The sequence below is a fragment of the Neolamprologus brichardi genome, chromosome 5, assembly GCF_056152115.1.
Source record: "Neolamprologus brichardi isolate AB-2024 chromosome 5, ASM5615211v1, whole genome shotgun sequence".
Classification (NCBI taxonomy): Eukaryota; Metazoa; Chordata; class Actinopteri; order Cichliformes; family Cichlidae; genus Neolamprologus; species Neolamprologus brichardi.
The window spans coordinates 24,246,714-24,269,819 of NC_142108.1; the positions used below are offsets into that span (position 1 = coordinate 24,246,714).

The 23,106-nt window shown below is 39.9% G+C and overlaps 2 protein-coding genes across 3 annotated transcripts; one reads left to right on the plus strand and one right to left on the minus strand.

Annotated features, from left to right (window-relative positions):
- Nucleotides 1-2,389: 2,389 nt before the first annotated feature.
- zgc:153675 (transmembrane protein 263) lies at nucleotides 2,390-7,608 on the minus strand. The gene is made up of 3 exons (XM_006782967.3): nucleotides 7,311-7,608; nucleotides 4,542-4,632; nucleotides 2,390-3,693 (listed from the first exon to the last, which is right to left on the minus strand). Exons 1-3 carry the CDS (start codon nucleotides 7,317-7,319, stop codon nucleotides 3,407-3,409), a joined length of 387 nt encoding a protein of 128 aa, XP_006783030.2. The 5' UTR covers nucleotides 7,320-7,608; the 3' UTR covers nucleotides 2,390-3,406.
- A 2,602-nt stretch (nucleotides 7,609-10,210) lies between these two features.
- Nucleotides 10,211-21,650, plus strand: rbbp5 (retinoblastoma binding protein 5). Of its 2 annotated transcripts, none has more exons than XM_006782965.3 (14): nucleotides 10,211-10,363; nucleotides 12,809-12,834; nucleotides 13,014-13,186; nucleotides 13,449-13,589; nucleotides 13,758-13,920; nucleotides 14,380-14,489; nucleotides 14,685-14,804; nucleotides 15,075-15,228; nucleotides 15,359-15,430; nucleotides 15,623-15,740; nucleotides 17,338-17,407; nucleotides 17,934-18,169; nucleotides 18,262-18,516; nucleotides 21,280-21,650. In XM_006782965.3, the coding sequence occupies exons 1-14, from the start codon at nucleotides 10,345-10,347 to the stop codon at nucleotides 21,330-21,332; spliced, it is 1,710 nt and encodes a 569-aa protein (XP_006783028.1). In that variant the 5' UTR covers nucleotides 10,211-10,344; the 3' UTR covers nucleotides 21,333-21,650. The 2 variants fall into 2 exon arrangements, with proteins under 2 accessions (XP_006783028.1, XP_006783029.1); XM_006782966.3 differs by having other exon boundaries at nucleotides 18,262-18,339.
- Nucleotides 21,651-23,106: the final 1,456 nt, after the last annotated feature.

A 23,106-nucleotide genomic window follows, 5' to 3' on the forward strand; every position in this document is an offset into this window, starting at 1 on the left:
TAACCGTTTTCAGCAGCTTTAAATCCCCCTGCTGGGATTTACCGCCCCCTGGTGTTCACTACATGAGCTGCCACAAATTTTACTTCAATTCCTTCATGCAGGAAACTGTGGAGGGCCACGAGTGCCAACATTAAATACATGATTAAATATTTAATTAAATGTGTGATTTAAAAAAAGGAGTGAATACATAATTTTTTGAATGTTGTGCATGAAAAATGTATGGAATTTTATTTAAATATGGAATATTTAGATAATAATTTCAGTTTGTAATTAGTTAATGACACATTTAATTAATAATTTAGTATTTATTTCAGTTTAGCACTTATACCATATATTTCTACCTGCCTGCCTTAAACATTAATTATTTCTTATGTAAAAAAATAAATAAATCTCACAACATATGATATGAAATAGTAACGAAGTGGTTTATAAATTAATTTTAAAATAAAAAATTAATTTAAACAGTTTATTAATTAATTATGTCATTCATAGAAAAAAAAAAGCAGAAAAATTACAAAAACAAAATCAAACAGTCAACAGGTGCAAAAGTTCATGTTTAATTTGGATAGATAAAATAAAACAACAGAATTTTAACCATTTAAATCTTATCACAAGAAGCGCTGAGTATTTAAGTTGTGTTATTAATTATTTAGATCTTTGAAGTAAGCATGCTCTTTCAAAAAAACACTGACACACACAGGTGAAATGCTCACCTGTGTTTCTCTCCTGTGTGTAAAGAAACTCTCATGCACTGACCTTCTGTTGAGCCACTTCATCTATAATATGAGTTAAACTCGTGACTTCAACTTTAAGTCTTGCACTGGTAATAAACTGCAAATTAACCATGGATGTAAAAAAAAAAAAAAAGAAAAAAAGATGGCTCTATGACTTATAACTTATTATTTCTATTTGATGGCTGAATTAAATGTTAAAAGTTTGCAGAATTAAGTTTGTCAGCCAGCAGTGCTATAAAATTACCTTTTGATTGTAAATAGTTCAGCGGGGTTGAAATTCAGTGACTGTTCTGGCCACTGTAACAGAAATCCGGCTGACTGCTTCGTCCCTGAATAGCTCCTGCGCAGTTTGGGGGTATCCTTTGGCTTGCTGTCCGGTTGAGGTTGTCCGGCTGAGCCATCACTTTGAGCGATAATTGACCGATTTGTGATCAAGATCCTGTTTTACCAATTTGCCAGCATCGAAGCTCCTCAGACCATCACATTTCTCCTGCATGCGTGGCAGCTCAGCATCTCACATGTTTCGTCCAAACACCTGAAATTTAGTTATCTCTCCCTTTTTCTTCTCTGTCCAGTGTCTGCTCTCAAATTTCCCCTTTAATCAGCCACTTTATGACATGTATTCAATGTGTAGTTGAAGTCTTTACACTGAAAGGAACAATTAGGATGTGTATTTTATAGGTTATTACCTCCAAGGAGGTCGTGCTTTCAGTAGCGTTTGCATGCTTGAGTGTGTCATTCTCTACGTAAACCCAATAATTTGAAAACGTTCATGTTCAACAACAGTTTCAATATTCGAGACAGCTAAAGATAAAACTGGGCTGTAAATGGTCCACAGTGTAAAATTATTCTAACAACCCTGATCTAAAAGTTAAACCCATTGATTAAAGGATTACATGAGTTGTGTATAATCTATACCTCCACACTTGGAGGGGAGACCTGCTGTGTTTTTCCTCTCCTTCCTTTGGAAACACCTCCAGCTTTTCACCTGAAGTGCTCTTTTAAAGGCTGAGATGAGCCTGTGAATAACACATCTGTGCCAGAATTTAATCCAAACTTGAAAGGAAAATTCATAGAAAGCATTATTACCTCTGAAAGCATTCTTAGAATTTGGTTCCTTGGAGCTGCTCTTGGTTCTGGGAAGCTTTGTGAACGCCGGGCCTGATGTATCCGACTTCCTCCTCTGTTGCACTGTGGCCTCCCACTTCTTTGTATTCTGGTCAGGACCATTTTAGGCTGTTCTGTGAAAGTGAGTCATACACCCTGTTGTACTAATGTTTAATTTTTTCAAGATTTCCTGTTTGAATTAGCTTCAATTATTTCAGTTTCCAATGACCTTAGGAATACTGTGAGAACAATTGAAGACTTTGGCTCAGTCTCTTCTGCAAAACAGATTATCTTACCAGTAAATCTGAGAATCAAAGTCAAATATTTTTAGAAGAAGAATACTCTGATGCATTCAAAAGTAAGATGGATTTGTCCATCTTGAGACTAACATCAAGCCCACAGTGGCTCCAGACAAAGTAGAAATAGAAAAGTAATGGCGGCTCAAAATAGATGTTATGATAATGTTTTTGTGCTCTTCTTTGTAAGAACAGCAACGTTTCTGCGATGTCGAAGCAGCAGGACAGACTCCAGCCAGCATGTTAAACATGTTTGACCTTATGAACTACTTTATTGATTATACTGGAGGAGAAAAAAAAAAGAACACATAAGACATTCACATAGTTCAGACCCATCAGCAAGAGCTTCCATTTGCTCCAGATGTTGCATTGAAATGCTTATATTTCAGATAAATGTTAATGAGCTTCACCTGCACTAAACAGTGATGACCTTCTATTAAAGGTGCGGTTTCGGACCAATCAGACATGAAGAAGCACTACTTTTCTTCTTACGCAACCATCAATGAATCAAATGCTCAAAGTTTCCTTCTTTAAAAAGATCTGCTCCAGCATTTCACACTAACATGGCTGTGGGAAAAAAAAGGAAAAGAAAAAAGCTGAGAGCAGTCTTGGTATGTTGTGACTGTATCCTCAGTGGTGCTTTACAGAGAAGTGTCTCTACATGCAGATTGAGGCGGATGGGGGAAAACAACGCCTCAGGCTCTTCCAAGGAATTAAGGTCAGATGCTGCAAAAGCTCAAGACTGTCCTCTGAAGAGCGTTTCCAACGCTGAAACATTTTTCTCAACACACACATTTCATGCCACACAGGCTTCAGTACAACTTCAATACCATTGCAAAATAAAGACTAAAAATCAGCATTTGAACTTGAAAACATTTCACCAAATGTCTGTAAAGATTGGAAAGAGTGAAGAGCAGAAAGAGGACTGGAACAGCCTCAGTCTGGATTGTAAACAGATAAAAGTATTTATCATGAAGTCCACCACGTGCCGGTGTACATGCAGTCCGCCTGGAGCCACGAACAAAGCTCACTCCAGGACAGACGAGGATCATATGAAGCGATTTGGTGACTTTCTTGCTGGTAATTCAAGGATGTCATGATATCGTAGTGCTACTGAATCTATAGGTGCTGACGAGAACCGAGAAAGGCACTGTGGCTTCTGATTGGCAGAGAGAGATCAGCTGACAGCCTCTCTGTTGGCTCAAGGTGGGGCAAGTCCATCAAACATTTTCATTTTCATCGTCATCATCTTCCTCCTTCTCCTCCTCTTCACTCGGCCTTGTCTTTCCTCTTGCCTGTGAACGGCACTTTACTGGCTACCGTCGAGCCGACGGTGGAGACGCCACCGGCCACGGCAGACACGCCGCCTTTCACCAGCCCCACCCCCATTGAGGGCACTGTGGTCACAGCGGACTTTGTGATCTCCAGGCTTTTGCCTCCAACCCAGGCCACTCCACCCACAGCGGCCCCAACGACGCCCTTGGTGACGTTGAAGAGGCCACCGGTCACTCGCCACACCATGCCAGGAGGAGCTGCCGCGTGCTCTTTCCCAGAATCTGAAAATGATCACACAAACAACTTGATGATTTTGAGATTGTTTTCATTAATTAAAGTTATCAGTTTGGCGATCATGTCGTCACAATTAGCCGAACCACCAAATTCTTAAAAGACATTGGATGAAAGACTAAAAATGTGTTTACAAAAGCAGAGAAGAGGAGGAGTCCTGCTGGCAGATCTGAGAGGCGGTATTTAAAGGGAAAGTTTAGCAAAATCTTTCACCACATGGAGGCAGCACATGAGGGCACCTCTTAAAAACGTTGCTGGACAGAGCAGCTCGCTTTCTGTTGATGGCTTTACAGACAGTTTTTCAGCTATTTGGTCATAAACCAAAACATCCAACTAGTTAAATAGTTCACTTGTCCACAATAGTAATTATTGTGCAGAGAAAATATTTTGCTTGTCAATCCAGCAGATGTTTACCAAATTCACTAGTTATCTGGTTGTGTTTTTCTGACTTCAATTCATCTACAATCTTTGATATTTTATAGTAGCTGTAGCGCTGTGTGATTAACAAACAGCTGATTTGAACTCTTGGTATTATTATTAACATTATTGGTGTTTTAAAAGGAGTACACCTGGGATTTCTCGGAAAGTCCCATGTGCCTTTCTTAACAACAGTAACGCCGAGTGGAAGCGGCAGTAGGCGACTGAACTGGTGCAAAGTGTCTCAGTGTTGGGACACAAATAGCCAACTGGAGCTGGAGCCGCTCTTACACAAACAACTGTATTGTCCCTGATGAACCAACAGTTTCTGAAATAGCAGCAGGCAACATGTAAGCACAGATTGCACCATATTCCCCGATGATATTCCAGCGTTCCAGACACCGGGGAGCTCTGCGCTTACCCTCTGCAGACTGGCTGTTGGTGGATTCAGCTTCGTCGAATTCGGCCATGCTGGTCCCAGGCTGGGGCTCCACATTAACACTGTTTACATTCTGAAAAACACAAGAAAAAGCCAGGCTTGTCTTTACTCTGAGCTTCACAGTGCTCCTCAGACTGAGCCGTACAGATCACCTGCTCGGGCAGCTCCGCATGACTCGCAGTGGAGTCCTTATTTATCTAATACTTGGCCTGCTCTGATTGATATAAGCAAACTTTCCTCTGATTGGCTGTCGCTCAAAAACAGAAGTCAGACAGCTCTACTCCTGCATCTGTATGATGTAATTCAGATCCAAGGGTAGAAAAAAACAGACTGAGTGTTTAGTGCAGTCTGAAATCAAAGCTTTTAGCTCACAGGGATTACTTACATATTCTGACCTCAGTGTTTTAAACTTTGGTCATGAGCACAGCATAATACTTCTTGTGGGAGTGTGACTAATATAAGCTCATAACACTGAACTGTCACAATTGCAACATGCCCACTGATTCTTTTAGGCCACTTTTATTCAGTTTGCCTCTTTATACTTACACAACAAAAAGAGGGACACTGAATTTTAAATACATCAGGTTATTGGTTATTATTTGTGTTCCTCAGTGCGATGAATCAGGCTCTGTGGGAGCTTTACAAAGCCTGAGACATAAACCTGCAGCTATTGTTGATATTTTTTCATTACAATAACATAAAAAAAAACACTGGTTAAAAAAAGACACCTATTAAATTTACTTCAGTTTTATTTTTACATCACAAGAGTGCGATAACAGTCGCCTTGAGGCACTTTATAGGTTCAAGTTTCTCTATTTTCACTCATCATGAAGAAACATGACAGAACAAGATGAAGTACTCATGTCTCTTAGATCATAACGGTTGGAATAAATAACGTCTAATTAAAATAAAAGTAACATAAAAGTAAAAACATATATATAAATGTAATTTAAAAAAAATAAAAGTATTGAGATAAATAAAAACATATAACATAAAAACAATTAGCCATTAAAATGGACCTTTTATAAAAATTTGTGTAAGCAAATATGAAATACCCAACAATCCTCTAAGAGCAAGCAGGTTGTGACCGCTGTGGGGGGAAAAAACTCCCTTTAAACAGGAAGAAACCATGACCACCTGCCAGGACCGGCTGAGGTGAGATGAAATTCAGCTTTTCAATACACCTGTGGTGTTTTCCTGAGGGTACTGCTATCCAGTTACATTAATGAAATCATAAGGATCAAGTTTTTCTGGAGCTTGACCCAGTCTAAGAGCTACAGACACGTTTTCTGAAATCTGTCCTTCAGTTTTATGTTCGCAAACTTGATCTGTAACTCTAAATCACTGGACAATTAATTTAACATCTAAGAATTTTGAGTTTCTTTTAGGAAACAAAAATTGATTTTGTGGACGAAAACGTTTCCAAATGCAAGGAATTATTCTGTCTCTGGTACTAAGGGTTTTTCCTGCCTTGTCATTTTGTGGTGAGTGACTACACAATAAATGTGTGTTATGCAGTTGTTAAAGATTTCTATGTATTTTACTGTCCTTTTTGTACATTTCATTTTATGTATATTAAGCCTGAAAGAATTAAACCTTGACTACAGATTTTTTTAAACTATTATTCAGATGATTTTTCTGTGGGGTTAGGCTAGATTCTCTCTGAGTGGTGCTTAGATAATGCTGACGCTGATTTCTGTCTGAATAAGTGAAGTTTAGGAGAAGAAAAACAAATCCCTTATTAATTGTGTCCTAAATTTAAAACAGACAGGATGCCTTGCTCACAGAAATTCAGTAAGAGTGTGGATGGTCATGTTTAACCTTCCAGCTGATTACTCTGCAAAACACAGATTCAGTTTGTAATCAGTTTAAACAAAGAAAAAAACTTTTATTCTGTGCGTTCTTAGATGAATATCAAATGAAACAGCATCTGGCCAACTAGGCACAGAGTCATGCTCCAACATGTAATTATCTGCTATACTCGGCGCTATCTAAACCTCATGCTATGAAGAGCTGCGTCTTTTTGTGTGTGCACATATTCTTGAGTTTAAATTTGCTCCTAACACTGAACACTGTGTTCCCCTCTCTTCTGATGGTGAGACACTGATACAAGCTTGTGCTTTATGTATGAGAAACACTTAACCAGTGACACCAACACTGACCAGGAGCACTTGATCCAGCTGATAGTGGACATGTGTCACTGTGGTGTTAACTTCTTTACACAACGACTCCTTCTTCTGCACAGTGGTGAATAGTGCATCTAATCCAGCACTCTTTCATAATAAAATTATACTTCACTCCACCCCCCTGCTCTTCTGTTTTTACCCTCTTGTGCACCACACAGTTTGTTTAAAGTGAATGCTACTATTTTAATGTGCGTTTTTGATTAATGTGCCCACTGCTCGGTCTGTAAAACCAAATCTAGTGCGTTTTCTTTTCTTTTTTTAAAAAAAAAAATGGACATGTGGCAGTAGTGGAGCAGAGCTTGGGTAACATTTGCAGGAAGCCGTGACGCCTCCTTTTAAAGCTACTGAAGAAAAAACGACACGTTTCTCCTGGAAGTCAGGCTGCTGAGGAAAAAATATCTTATTACAGTATTTAAGTTCCACATCATCACTAACAGAGCCCCAACCAGCTTGCATCCGGTTAAGCTGCCCAACTCAAACGCATTTTGTTCAACCACTTACTCCCCCCCCCCCCTCTTTTTCCAAATACGTTTGTACATTAATAATGATACTGGTGACTTCTTACCTTCACCATTGTTCCCAGTGCTTCTCCACGAACACACCTGACAGAGAAACTTGAGACTGGAGCAGCGTTCTTTTCCTCTCCTGCTGTTTTTTATTTTTTAATTTAATTAGTTTTTCTCAGCTTGTGCGTGAAAGCTGCTGCTCTCACTGTTGATTGCCTCTTCTTCTCTTTCTTCTTCCTCTGGGTTTTCACGCCTTTACCGTATCAGTGTGCAGCTTTCCACTTTCTCCTGGCGCACACAGTTACAGGTAGCGCTGCACAGCTCTCTTTTCACCCTGCTGGTTCTGCCGACGTGGCGCCTTCGCCACAAAAACAGTCAAACCACACACAGCAGCCCGCTGGACCGCCCTTGGAGACCTTCAAAATAAAAGCTTGCACTAATTTTATTGGCGGAGCAGGTCAATGATGAGCAGGTGTCCCCACTTTTACACTTCTTTCTCCTTTTTCTTCTTCTTCTGGCTGCTCTCTTTGGGTACCATCTGCCTTCTTCTAACGCTACCTCTAGCACCCTCCTCTTCTCCTATCTGAGTGTCCTCCTTCACTACATGCACGAACCTCCTCTCTGGTCCTTCCTGCCTGCTCTCCATTTTCAGCATCCTTTGTCCAGTATGTCCAGTATGTCCACACCATCTCAGCCTTGTCTCACAAACTTTGCCCCCAAACTGCTCTACCTGAGCTGTCTCTCTGATGCACTCGTTTTAATCCTGTCTATCCAGGCCACTCTCATTGATTAAATTATTTGTTCAGCTTTCTGAAACTCAGCACTCTAAGACAGACAGCCTGGCTTTCATTATGGATCTCCTGCAGGTAACACGTCTCTGTATTTTGCCTCCTATCCTACACACAAGAGGAAAAGTGCACGTCCCAAGCTATACTGAGATTTGGAATACCAAAAAAAAATGCCACAAAGGAAATGCTGTAACATTAAAGTCTGAAAAACTTCCACTAACTAGGTGAAATTCGTGGAAGGGGATTGTGAGATGTTTCCCCCCAGTTTATGTCAGTTGTTCGTTAATTTACAGAAACTTGTATCCCGCAAAAGCTCCGACCTTTTCAATAATGTAAAATGTAATGTTTAAAGATCTTAATGTCAACATTTTATCCACCCCTGGCTGGTGTTGGGTTCTTTTAAAGTTTGGGCCTTTATTATGAAAACCGGAAGTCACCTTGGACTGCTGTTTCGGGCTCAGCTCCGGATCCAGCATCAACAACTCTGGTGGTTGTTTGTGTTTGGGTGTAATGCCTCTGTGCGGCTAATGTGGATTTTATGTAGATTCAAAGGAAAACTCACATGTAAACTGACAGAACAGTTCACGTGCAGGATTGTAGATGGTCACATGGTCAAGTGAAGGCATAAAAATGTGCTACGTAAGAATCAAGGGTCAGGTGCTACATAGTGATGTTGACACCAGCCTTTATTTACTGAGAACAGAATAAAAAAAAAAATCAAAAATATTTTCAAAATAAATTACACAGTCACGGGCGTATCCAGAGGTTGGGCATTGGGTGGCACCTGCTCATTATGGGTAGGGGTTGTACACACAAACAAGCCAGAGGATTGGTTAGTTTTCAGTTTAATAATATGATGCTTTAAATATACACTTTTTATATCATAATAATCAAAATGTTATTTTTAGTGTAACAAAATAAAGGCAAACATGCATTCAGAAAACTAAATAATGTTATTTAGGCCACCAAAACAAGATTTCTACAAAAAATGTAAAAGATGTGGCAACAGATATGGAAGATTTTTCTTTAATATAGCCTACAAGTTGGGGCAACAAAGGCAAAAAGTAGAAATGGAAGGAGAAATCTTTTTTTTTTTTTTAATCAACTATAACCATATTGTTTATGACCCAGTGTGAGGGATATCAAGTGTGGAACAGTCTGTCTAAAGACGTGGAAAATATTGGCAAGTTGAATTAAAACCACAGCAGGAACATGGAAGTAGGGAACTTTAGACATTTTAATAAAAGATAATGGTATATTAGATGTATTTGCACCAAGTAAGCAGTAAAACTATGCCTAAATTGAGGATATCAACCCCCGGGAAATTAAGAAGAATAAGAAACAAAAATTAAATTTTAACTGATAACTAAGAAAGGAGAAGAAAAAGTAGTTTGGGGTTCATTGGCAGGAGTAAAACAGGAGAACTGAATATCAAAGCATTAAAACTCAGCCCAGCAGTTTTTCTGCCAGTCACACCTCCATGGATGATTATTTTACCTGGCACTTATGTGACATATACACATATATACAGTCATGTGAAAAATAAAGGTTTGACAGGGAACTATGCAGTTCTGTGAAAAACCAATACAACAGCTGTAGAACAACTTTTAGCGACAACAAATTCAAGTTGTTGTGGAGGAATTTGGGGCAACTCTTCTTACCGGGCCGGCGTTGGTTGATGTAAATGCAGACATCAGTTTACTCGCGGCTCTCTTAAGGTCCCACCACACATTTTAACTGGGTTGAGGTCTGGAGTTCCACTGGGCCACTGCAACACCTTTCAGACAATCTGCCTTAGACTTCCTGGTGTGTTTGGGATCATTGTCCTGTTTCAGCCAAGCTCTAGTTGTCAGGCAGGCAGCTTGCAAACAAGCCATATTTGTTCAGTTTTTGTTTTTTGTTTTTGTTTTTTAAAATTATACTGTTATGAGGTTTTGTGTTTTTACTTTTTTTGGCACACCCATAAAAGCTAAGTAACTTTATAATGGACTTTTTATGGGGTCAGGAACCGTAACTAGAGCTTGCTTTGCTTTTTGAAGTCTCCCACCATCTATCCAGGCAAGGAGGTGGCAGTAATACACCTCGGTGCTGGCTGTCAACCACCGGAAAAATATAGGAAGTGGAAAAAACGGACGGTTGTATTTTGCTCAGGCACATCTCAGATGGCATTGTTTGGGGTCCTAGCTGGAGGCTCGGCGCCAGTCTCCCCGGCAGTCGCAGCAGAAGTAAATACGAGCAAAAGTCAGAAAAAAACTGTCAGAGGAATCGGGGTGTTTAGGGACTTTGGACCTTCAGGCGTCCAGCAATGAATCTGGAACTGCTCGGTAATGAATTAAGGATGAATATCTATTTTCTGTACACGTTACTGTTCGTACGGCGCTGTTGCTTTGTACCTATTATGGTTAGCATCGTAAGTTAGCCTAGCATGTTAACAGCAGTCGATACGAGTGCTTGTTAAAATCTCACAACTAATTAGAAACACGCTGTTAAGGTCTCCTAAAAAGCATATTACAATAGTTCTTAATATATGAGATCATAAATATGTAGACGTAAAAAGCTGGAAGCAGTAGACGGAGTAGGTGGCTAATGCTAGCTTCACATAGTGTGTTTGAATTAAATAGGTCTTCCTTTTTTATTTTAGACTACAGTTGTTTCGATAAGGGTTTTTTTTGGTGTTTTTCCTTGCAGTTTCCTCGCATATTAAGTCGACATCGGACTTTTATTTGCTGGCTTTTTTTCCGTTAAAAAACAAAACAAAACAAAAACTGATGCACAGCTTGTCTCAGTGACAACGAGTACTGTCAACATTTTGGGGGGGAAACATATTCACCAAGAAATTACATTAACTTGACTATAAGGATATTTTACAAATATAAAAACAGGTTTAAGCTGCCATTCATTCAATTTTAACTGTTTTCGATTTACGGTATGGTGTAAAAGTATCGATGCAGCCGTCAGTCCTTTATAATTTGCTTCCAATGAATAAGACCTTGTTGTGATGTTTTTAAAGTGGTCCTGAGCAACACTTCTCCAAGCTGTATGAAGTTTTTCTCTGGATACTGGTTGCTTGTCCACTCATTTTCATTTCAGTTCTAACTCACTTTACTTTCAGGCTTTTGCAAAAATACATTTATTGTTCCCATTTCTTTAGTTGAATTTACAGAAAATACAAATGTTAGCATATGTTACTAAAAATACCATACATTTATGTTTGTCTGTTTGTTTTTTGCACCAACAAGGTACATTTGCAATAATGGATTTTTATAACCCATATTTTGGCATGGTGTGCAGTGTGTCAATAAAAATATTCAGGAATCTGGACAAGTAGAGGGCCTTAAAAAATGAACCCTCATCTACGACAGATTAACAGCATCTGAAAGTTATGTCCGTAAGCAATAGGGAAAAATCCACCAAGACCTGACATAGGACCTGAGAGATGCACCTGGTACTTCAGTTGATCAGTTTTCTGTCGACTGAAGTCTTATCAGAAATGGCCTTAGTGCATCGGTGGCTGCCAAGAAACCATTCTTAAGGAGGGAGAAAAGGCTGCTGTGTGCTAAGAACTGGACTGAAAATCGGTGACAATGGGCCTTATGGAGTGATGAAATATACATTATATTCAAATCATCATAAATATATATGGTGGAGGAAAAATAAGGGAGCTACAACAGCAAATGTCTACAGCTATCTGTAAAATATGGTGGAGGCTCCATCATGGTTTAGGCCTGAATTGCAGCTAGAGGTGTTATGGAGCTTGTCAAATCATGGAATTATGAACGCAAACAAGTACCATCAGATTTTGGTTAACCGTGCAATATTATCGGCGTACCATTGGATTAGCAATGACTTCATTTTCAACATAATTCCAAGAACACCTCCAATACGGTAGAAGCACACCTGGATAGAAGAGCACACAATGGAACACCATCAGTCATGGATTGATTCCCCCCCCCCCCAAAGCTCAGCTCTCAACATTAGACAAGAAGACTGTGGAATTATTCCTGAAGACTGTTCAAAGAAATTACAAGAAAGTTTGTCTAAGAGAGTTCAGGCTTTGTTCAAGAATAAAGATAGCCATGCCAAATAAATAAATAAGAATAGTATGAAATAAGAATAGTATGAACTTGTAACTGTACTATGTTTTAGTACATAGTACACAAAGTACTATGTGCACGTCTTTCCTGTCCTAGGCAGTTGTAATGAAGTCTACATATAAAGGTTTTGGGGCTAGGTGTGGTTTGGTGAGAGAGAGAGAGAAAAGCGAAATTGATATATTAAAAAATAATAAATAATAGAATAACCACTCTCATTATTGGCTTTGTCTGCTATAAGCTTCACAGAAAGTGTGTAATGTGTTCAAGGGCTGCTTAGGATAATTAGCATGATCTCTATTCTAGTTCCTGTTTAAAAACTCTAAGCAGTGAAGGGGTTTTTCTCTGATTTGCAAAAAAAGAAAGAAAAGGAAGCAGGGTGTGCAAATCATTTGACTCCAATAATAATTTAATCCTTAAAACATTTATACGAAGAAATTTGGATCTATAGGACCTTCCTCGGGCCTTACTGGTAGCCATGTGGTGTGCAAGTCTTTCTTAGTTTTTTTTGTAACTGTATTTAATTCAATATGTATAAATCAGTTTAATATGTATTTAATATAATGTATTTAATGTTACTTTATTTGACTGACTGTGACTCTATGAGAATGAAATAATGAGTAGTAAAAGTTTCTGCCACGTCTTTGTTATTAATCTCTCTTTCTGTTCTTCTCTCAGAATCGTTTGGGCAGAACTATCCAGAGGTAAGCCACCAGTTTTTAATACACACAAGCCAATTTTGTTTTTTTGCTCTGAAAATCATTGAAACAGCTATATGAGTGTAATTGAATCTTCTAATTTTGAGTGCAGTCAGATTTAAAGCCTTATGTATAGACTTAAGATTTTTTTTGCTATTGTTTGTTAATGTCTGTTTTGATGACAGGAGGCAGATGGCACTCTGGACTGTATCAGCATGGCCCTCACCTGCACCTTCAACCGCTGGGGAACCCTGCTGGCTGTGGGCTGCAACGACGGTCGCATCGTCATCTGGGACTTCCTCACACGAGGGATAGCCAAAATTATCAGCGCACACATCCACCCAGTCTGCTCTTTATGGTGAGAACATGTTGTTTGTTCGTTTGAGTGGATACAAGTGAGGGAACCACGTTCAGTTTTAAACTCAACATTTCCTGCATTCTGATGAATTTTTATGAATTTATGACTTTCTGATGGGGGTAATATCTTTATTTATGGAAAGGCAAGCAAAAAGGTGAAAAACGGGCTTTAAGTGAGGTTAAGAGTTATAATTTCTGCTGTTTGAAGTGACCGTTTTAGTCACTGTTAAAGAATTCCTCATGGTTTGTTTACATATGTGCAGCTGGAGTCGAGACGGCCACAAGCTGGTGAGTGCCTCTACAGACAACATCGTCTCCCAGTGGGATGTCCTCACGGGAGACTGTGACCAGAGGTTCCGCTTCCCCTCACCAATCCTGAAGCTTCAGTACCACCCCAGAGACATGTGAGTGACCTGATCGTGTCATTCTGTACACATTACCAGAGTTGTGTAATTTGAGGTTTGGCTGTGGGTCAGATTTAAAGAGCAGTGATGCTGATTATGGGCTTTGTCCAGTGTAATCAGTCTTCAGGGTAATGCTTTTATGCTAAGAAGAAATGATGTATGTTTTAGGGACAAGGTGCTGGTGTGTCCCATGAAGTCAGCGCCAGTCCTGCTGACGCTGTCAGATTCCAAACACGTTGTCCTGCCTGTGGATGATGACTCAGACCTCAACGTGGTGGCAGCCTTCGACAGGCGAGGTGAATACATCTACACTGGCAATGCCAAAGGAAAGGTAAGCTTCAATGTCACTTTAGTCACTGTATGTTTCATTCACATCAGTGAATGAAACATACACGCACTGCTGAACTTCTGTTTGTTTTTGTTTTGTTTGTTGGCATTACTCAGCTCTAACATTCTGATGGGGGCATTAAACAGTCTCAAACCTCCTTCTAAAGCTTTATTTATAGTACTTCATTGATCTCTGCCAGATTGGGTGATGCCATTGTTTGCATCTCCTAACCTCATTGTCACATCATTTTCTGGAGTTCATGTATGAAAACAGCTCTATTAAATTCTGATATAACACCTTCACTGTTGTGGTGTGTATGTTGGGCGAAATCACATCCGAACTGATAAAATAATGAGTGAATACTGAGCTATTTGCACATTTTCACCATTTATATTTCATACTCAAAGCAGTTGTCGTCCCATGTTTCTGATGATTTTCCTCTCCCTCTATCTGCTGTTACAGATCCTGGTGTTGAACACAAACACTCAGGAACTGGTGGCTTCATTCAGAGTCACAACAGGCACCAGCAACACCACAGCCATCAAGTCCATCGAATTTGCACGAAAGGGCAGGTGAGTGGTAGCAGGAGGGCTTTCTGTATGTAACCTGGAGTGATGAACACAGTCTAGAGATCACAATCAAGACAATTTGTTTCCAGTTAATTTTTGTTTTTCAGTCTTATTCACTTATATTCTGCATTCTGTGGGCTTAATCCCTCTTGTTAATGCTGAACTTTTCTCTCTCTCTTTGTCCTGTTTGTTATGCAGTTGCTTCCTAATAAACACAGCAGACCGGATCATCAGGGTGTATGACGGCAGAGAGATCCTGACCTGTGGCCGGGACGGTGAGCCTGAACCTATGCAGAAACTTCAGGACTTGGTAAACAGGTACATCTATGCAGATACATTTTTGGAATAAAAGTCATGCCTGTTTATGGAGTGAATGAGCCGGAATAGGTTTGCAGAGGAAACTGCAGTGGTTGATCTGACATGCATTCTTTTGGTATGCCAAATGTTTGTGTGGAATTAAAAGGTCTTTCAAATACTGTCGGTAATTTGATAGCCTTAAAATCTGATTTTCAGGGTTGGTGTTGTATTTTGGAACATCACCTTTGTTTACATGTCTTTATACCCTCCATCTGTGTTTCTTGTGTTCAGGACTCCATGGAAGCGATGCTGTTTCTCAGGGGATGGTGAGTACATTGTGGCTGGTTCAGCAAGGCAGCATGCCCTCTACATCTGGGAGAAAAGCATCGGGAACCTGGTGAAGATCCTGCACGGAACCAGAGGAGAGCTGCTCCTGGATGTCGCTGTAAGTGCTCTCAACACTGTGCATGAAGATTAAAACACTCAGTTATGTTGGTCTATTTTCAGTTACATTGAGACATCACATATTTTAAAATGACCTTTTTAAAACAAATCTTACGTTTGACCTCTTTCAGTGGCATCCGGTCCGTCCCATCATTGCCTCCATCTCCAGTGGAGTGGTGTCCATCTGGGCTCAGAACCAAGTCGTAAGTGGCCAATGAGCATGAAAGCTGAATGAGCATGAATGAACAGCGTTAATCTCAAGTGTTTTTCCTCTTATGTTTGTTATACTTAGCTTTAAATATTCAGATCCACGGCAGATATTTAAGCTGTGGTAATTTAAGCTTTAATGACTTAACATGGTGCCATTATTGTGTGAATGTTTTGTTTGCCTGCAGGAAAACTGGAGTGCTTTTGCTCCAGACTTTAAAGAGCTGGATGAGAACGTGGAGTACGAGGAGCGAGAGTCGGAATTTGACATTGAGGACGAAGACAAGAGCGAACCCGAGCAGACAGGTAAGTAACAGGTGCAGCTTACATATGGCCTCACATACTGTGCAATTATTAATTTGTGTAGTTATGATTTCCTTTAGTTTTGTTTATCTAATTATTAATTAGGGCAGGGCAATATGACCAAAAATATTTATCACAATATATATTTGAAAATTTGCGATAACGATATAACTGACGATATAATTGATTCGAGACAAAACACTTTACAACTCCAGAACTTTATTATTGCAAAAAACCCCACAAAACATCAATTTATTTTCACTTAAACAAGCAGCTGTTTTTTTTTTATGTGCATTCAAACTATATAAAAATTTAACAGTGGAAATTCAAATTCCTTGTTGACAGTTTAACCAAAAGACATTTCCAGTGGAAATGGGCTGACATATCCTGAGCATAACCATGTATATTATCCACAAAACTTAAAAAGAGGTGTTTTGCAACATGAAACTGCAGTAAAAAAACAGTTAGATAAGTCTAACTTTACTTAACTCATTCTTCTTGCTTCCTCCACTTCTGTACCATTGATTCATTAATGCTGAATTCTCTCACAGCTGCTCTATTCCCATGTGCTACTGCATGACTTGAGTTTAAAACCTGCTTCATACGCACGTCTCTTAACAAGTGCCATTTTGGAGTCCTTATACACACACAATACGGTAATATTATGTTGAAGCACAGTACGTATCACTCCGCGAGGCTCCTGACCATGGTAGCCGCAATGCTCCGACAATCCATCAAGCGCTGCGGCTTTGTAGCTTAGCAAAGTCGTGCTGAAACATTTTTTGACAGATTTTTGAGCGCCGGACAAAAACCAAACCAGTTCCACATCACTGAAGTTGCACCATTTTTACAAACCAATTCTGGTTCATCTGTTTCATTCAACAATATGCTTTTGCCCTTCTCATTCTCCGTTGCCATCATGCTTTTTCCGGCATGTGTGTATGAAAACAAAGGCACTGCGCATGCGTGTTTTACCCATATTCTATCGCGATATTTCATTTTCATATCATTGGCTAACATTATACCGGTATTATTGTGAACGGTATGATATGGCCCAGCCCTATTCTTAATTATTACATGACTTCTGTTTTAAAGCTCTTTTTGTAACATCTTCGCTGATCACGCAGTGGCTTTTTTGAAGTATAATAAGTGTTTATTTGCATGTAATTTAATATGGAAGAGCAGAAGAGTCGTTAATATTTGTTCCTACTTCTTGCTGAATGCAGATTATAGGGTGCGTCTTTAATATGCAGTGGAAAACTGACTCTAGTCTACTCAAATATCAGGCTATTGGGGTGTATATACAGTATATTCCAGTGTGCTGTTGATTTTAATGCACAAAGAAAACTGAGGCAGTACTTGGAGCTGTGAAAAAAGTAAGCAGATGACAGATTTTTGGTGAAAAGGCTGCAAATAAACTAGATTAAAATTGTCTAAAAAACATTTTGCTTTCTGTATGGCTAGATTAATTTACAGTCTTACTCCAAAAAAATGTTTTTTTCAGATGATCTATAGCCACAACAGTGATGGCAGCTTTTCCGCATCCATACAATTAAACATTGCATCATAATGCAGAGATGAACTTGTGTCCACATTACAGGTGCAGACGCTGCAGAAGATGAAGAGGTGGATGTGACCACTGTTGATCCCATAGCTGCTTTTTGTAGCAGGTGAGAGCGCTAGCAAAGAGTAGAAAGAGATATCATATTTACAAAAAATACCTATTAATAACTGGTAAAAAGGAGGCCTTCCTTCCAACTGTCAGGAACGACTTGCTCCTCTTTATAATTGTGAAGGATCTTACCTTACAATGTAAAGTACCTTGGAACAACCATTGTTTGAAATTAGCGTTGTATTAATGAAATTGATCTGAATGTCAGTGGAAATGAAAATCTTTGTGGTTTCGTCAAATCTCCCAGGCGACCCTTATCTCATCCTTTAACTCATCCAAAACATTTAGTTTTAAGGGTTATGTTTTAACTCACCTCCATGTTTTAAATGTAACATTAAAACTGGTTTAATCATCAATCCTTTAGCTTATAAATCAGGACGACTGGAACCTCTCAAAACTCTATTTGAGCCATCTGGAATGCCTTAAAAGATCCTGCAGATCTCTAACACACCAGGAAGATGATTATTGTTATAAATGTAAGTTTAAAAAAAGTGAAAAGTCTTATCTGTGTTTGTGTTATTTAGCGATGAGGAGCTGGAGGACCATAAGGCCCTGCTGTACCTGCCCATCGCCCCCGAGGTTGAAGATCCAGAGGAAAACCCGTTCGGTCCCCCGCCAGACGCTTCAGTTCAATCTGGAGCTCCAGAGGACACATTGACTGGTGGTGATAAGAAGCAGCGCCAGCCTTCATCTGAAGGCGGTCCAGCCAAGAAAAAAGCTCGGACCACCACCATTGAACTGCAGGGGGTGCCCAGTGATGGTGAGAGAGAGGAGGTGGTTAAAGTTACAAAAAGAAAATTTCACTTCTTTTCAAGAAGTTATAACATGGCCTTTTGTCTTCTCTCTCCTCAGAGGTACACCCCTTACTGGGTGTAAAAGGGGATGGCAAGTCAAAGAAGAAGACAGCAGGCCGGCCCAAAGGCTCCAAAGGTAAAGACAAAGACTTCCCCTTCAGGCCGAAGCCCTACAAGGGTGATCGGCCCTCCTTTCCTGTGGTGCCCGATGCCCTGGGCAGCTCTGGCCTGGGAGGAGTAGGAGGAATAGGAGGAGGAGGAATAGGAGGAGGAGGAGGGCTGAAGGGCAGAGCAGAGGGGGGCCAGGCCACAGGTAAGCATGCTACCACCCATGATGATGATGATGATGCTGCTGCTGCTGCTGCCGCCTCTGAGTCTGGGAGCTGTTAGCCCTGCTAGTCTGACTGATGCCCTACCAGCCTGGCCTGTCTTCAAAGCACCCCCACCCCTACCCCTGTACTGCTTCCACCCCTCCAACCCCAACCACACAGCTCACTAACAGAGACCCACCTGTTATAAAGCCACAGTCTGGAGGTTAGAACATGTGCTCATACCTAACAGTCTTTTTAACATTAGATCCAATTCAGGCTGAAAAGATGACATCAGCATACTGTGATTACTCCATACACACCCATCTGTCATAAACACTGACAGACTTCGTCTACAGGAGAAGAATTGTCAGATTGAAAAATTCCTTTTTCTAAGAATTAGGATGATCTCTTCAGTTGTCTATTGTTGACCACAATCTAAAGACCTGTGAAGAGCAAATTTGTCCGCAGACACAATAAACTGATGGATGCTTTGGCACATCATTTTTGGGGACTACATAACAAACGTCTCCAAACCTGGCCAGCAGGTGGCGGTACTGCACAAGTTAAATTAGATCCATGTGTTGGGAACGTGGCCTTTTTTAATGGGTGTATGTGTCCTTAAAGCAGTGAAACTATGGGGCAGAGAGCCACTGTAGGTGATGCAAGGAAGATTGATGAAAATAAAATAAGTGAGAATGAAGTGAATTTAATTTTAATTCTTTCATCTTATATTATTACCTTTTATTAAAGAAAGATAAATAAGACTTTGTGGACACTATTAGGCTGACCTCTAGTTCTGATTTACAAAATTTGAGGGCAGTGGGACCTGAATTTTGTGGCTTTTCAAAATAAAAGATGATGGATGCTATTTGATGGATGGTTTAAAACTGCGTTGGCGATGCACACTGTGTCTAGTCCAGGGCTAAGTGAACAAATTCAAACGAACACAGTTTGTTTTTAACTAATTGAACAGGTCTGGTGAACGAAGAAGTCTCTGGATTATTTCTTTGTGCAGAGCCTGAACCTGTTATTTGTAACAAGTGTGGGCTTGTGTGTTTGTGGACTAAATAGTGTGGGAACAGCTACAACAACAGTATCTTAGAAATGACACACCTGGCTGGCCAGGGATGAATACCAACCTTAAATTGACATCATCACAGTGATGGGACCACTGCTGACATTTCCTCTAGCTTCTCTTTGGCCTAAAATGGGGTCTTAGAGTTCAGCGTTTTGTTGTTTTTCAATAAATGAACAAAGTGGAAATCTGCTCCCAGAATTTCGTCAGGCTGTCATTGTAATTTCACTGCATTTCAGGTCAGAGAGCAGAGCTTTAATCAGCAGTTATCACAACTGAACTTAAACTGGAACACTGCTGTCGGGAACTTATCAAACAGCACATTGAAGTGGCTGCACGACAAGTGAGCATTAAATGATAAATACATTAGTTTTCTCATGGGAAACAACGACAGTGGCACACAAACTAAATACAGGAAAATGACCGAAACGTAATGCTGTGATCAGTCTTCCACAGATATTTGAAAAAGTTGACTAATTGTTGAGTTTTTCCCCACCTTTGTTATTCCTCCCCAACTGTGGCTTTTCACAGGTATAACCTCTGCTAACTGCAGCCTCGCTCAGACTAATCTGCCATCATTTAAATTTGTTGATGTTGGGCTGTGGTTGGCAGATGGGTGTTGACGTGCCCGTTGATGGGATGGGTGTAGCTTGTTTCCCTGTGGGCTAGCTGACAAGTCTACTTCCTGCTTGGCCTTTGACCCTCCTGCTCCCACTCCCGCCTCGCTCCTTGGGCTTTTCATGTGATATAAATGTTTGTCTGCAGTGTTGCTGCTCAGATCTTGAGGGTGTGAGATGTCTGTGTGTGAGAGAGTGAAAGAGATACCGGATGACGGTATACATTTTTTTTTTTGTATGAGTAGCAGGTGATGGCTGAGGTCCTGTGATTCACGCTGGCCTCTTTCCTCACATTTAGCGGTTTGTGACTTTAATCACATTCAACAGATTTTTTTTTTGTTGATTTTTTTAAATTTAGCTTCCTTCTTTTTGCTTTCACTCTTAGAGCCACTGAAACGGAACATTTCCTGAACAGATGTTACATGTCATATGATTAAAATCCTTGCACCCCTTCCAGGAAGCGTTAAAAAGTAGCCCTGGACCTGTGACAAATTAATTTGTGTGTGAAAACATTTCTCTTTAGAAGTGTTTCAGCAGTCATTACATGTTGTACATTATGCTGAACTTATCAAAGGAAGTTCCACTCTTACAGGCCACACTGCGTATATTTTCACAGGAGGAAGAGTGAATCTACCAGCCAGTGTGCATTTACTAGTTGTTTGAGAATTTGGATTAATTTAATTGTAGCCAGAACTTTTTTGTGCTTGTTTTACGTCCATGCTTCTGGTTAATACTAAATCTAAACAAATATATGGTTTGTAGATGTGGAATATTTAAAATACTTAAAGTTTTAGATGACCGAAATATCTGAAAATAATTAACTTGATTATTAAATATTAACCAGTAAATTACAGTAAAACGAATGCTGCCACATTCTTAAACAGGTGTTGCCACAGTCTTGCATCCTTCTTATCCAATTTTTTAAAAAAGTTTTCCTCCCTTCCTGACTCAACCCTCCCCCATTCATCTGGGCTGGTGGTCAGAAACAACTCACTCAGACGCACACACATTACAAATGACGGGACAGTGATTAACCTTCGAGTGACTGACGGTGAGTGTTTTTTCTTCTGCAGGGAGTCTGGTCACACCGTCGTACAAACAGCACGACATCGGAGGGATGGACTGATCCAGCTCTGTGTGTTTGTGGAGGAACATCAGCAGGCTCAAAAGAAAGAGACACAAATCCTGAAGTGGTGTACAGACTGTGAGCGAGCAGCCTGTTTGGTGTGCAGACTGTTTTCTCCCCCAACCAGAGACCAGCGTCACAGGAAAACTCGTCAACCCGGTTCTTTGACCGGACCCGTGAAGCGGCCGAGTCGTCACAGTAGAGGTCACACGTCCTCCGTAGGATTTCATCATGTATAGAACGTCTGTGTCCTAATAGTGTGTGCGTTGTCTTGCTTGTCGTTTTTATACATATTAAAACATTCTGATTTATAAATAATGATTTGAACTTTGACTTTAATTTCAACTCTGAGCTTCTGGCTTGTTTTGAATAGCTCCTTACTGAGGATTGAAGGCTGAGGCAGATGAAGGTTTTCATGGGTGTCTGTTCAGTATCTGTTAGCCAATAACAAAAATTTTAGATGTACAAAACATGCCGACATGTTTGGTGAACAGCCGGATCTGTGTTGCAACAGTCTAAGCAAAGATGATTCAGCTAATCCAGCTAAAAGACATGATCCCTCCATTGTTTCCTGGGTCCTCCCAGTAGGACATGGTCCAAACACCTTACCTAGAAGGTAAGCACTGTAGTCTTAAGCCATTCAATGTACGTGGGTTCATCCTGTGGGCCCACCACCTGTAGGATGAGCGGGAGGCATCTGGCACTTTGTGGATTGTGCAGCGGTTGAAAGTGGAGGTCCTCCTCAGCCCCTTAAACATTTCCTTCAATAAATTTTAAAGATGAGATGATTTTACCAAGACAGTCACGTGTCCACTGGTAGATCACAGCCTTATGAAGGAGTTTCTTAACAATATTAAAAAAAAATAGTACTATTGTTCTCGTTCGAAGAAACTGTGGTTTATTTAAAATTGGCAGCAGTGAATGGAAACGGTACAAATAAAATTACATTTAAAGTCTAAAATAAACATTTCTCAGGTGGTGAGTCATCTGTGAAACACCCTGAACTGCACTACCTTTCTTGAAAGTGTTTGAGGATTAAAAACTTGCTGGCTTTACGGTAACACCTGTAACAGTTGATGCTGTGTTACATAAACTGTTGAATTGAATCACCGAAATAAAATGTTTTCAATTGAACAGACAAAAGTAAATTTATGTGGAACTTGGTAAGAAAAAAATACTTTAATTTCTTTTATCCGTGTTGCTTTCTGTCAGTCATGGGATTAGGAAATATCATAAATGAAAATTCTGTGCAGCATAATAAAAACCTGACACCTATATCTGAAAATATGTAAAAAACAAACTAAAGACTTTTTAAAAAAAAATATGTGTGCAAATTTACACTTGTGACAATCAAAACTGGTGTGATTAGAGATCTTGTGTCTTTCCTGTCTGCATCTCTTTTGCAGTCAGGTCTTTGTTTTCTTGGAAATTGAGATTTACTTGTGTTGAATGTGCAGCAGAGGACACTGTTAACATTTTGAGGGAAGCAGCGCCACCCCCGGCTTCAACTTTAGATTTACTGCTGCTCCACACTATGGATCTGGATTTTTTTTTTTTTTATATATTTTTTCCAGATGCACAATATTAATTAATATTGGTACCAAGAGTATACTTCTTTGTTTGATTTGACCATAACATGCGATGGTTATAATTCCTTCCTTCCTTCCTGGATCCAGATGCTCATTCACTGAAAAGGTAAATTTCTTCTGAGGGAAATTTCCAGATCTATATTTTCATTCTTGGGCTCTACTAAACTATCCTTGCATGATTCACA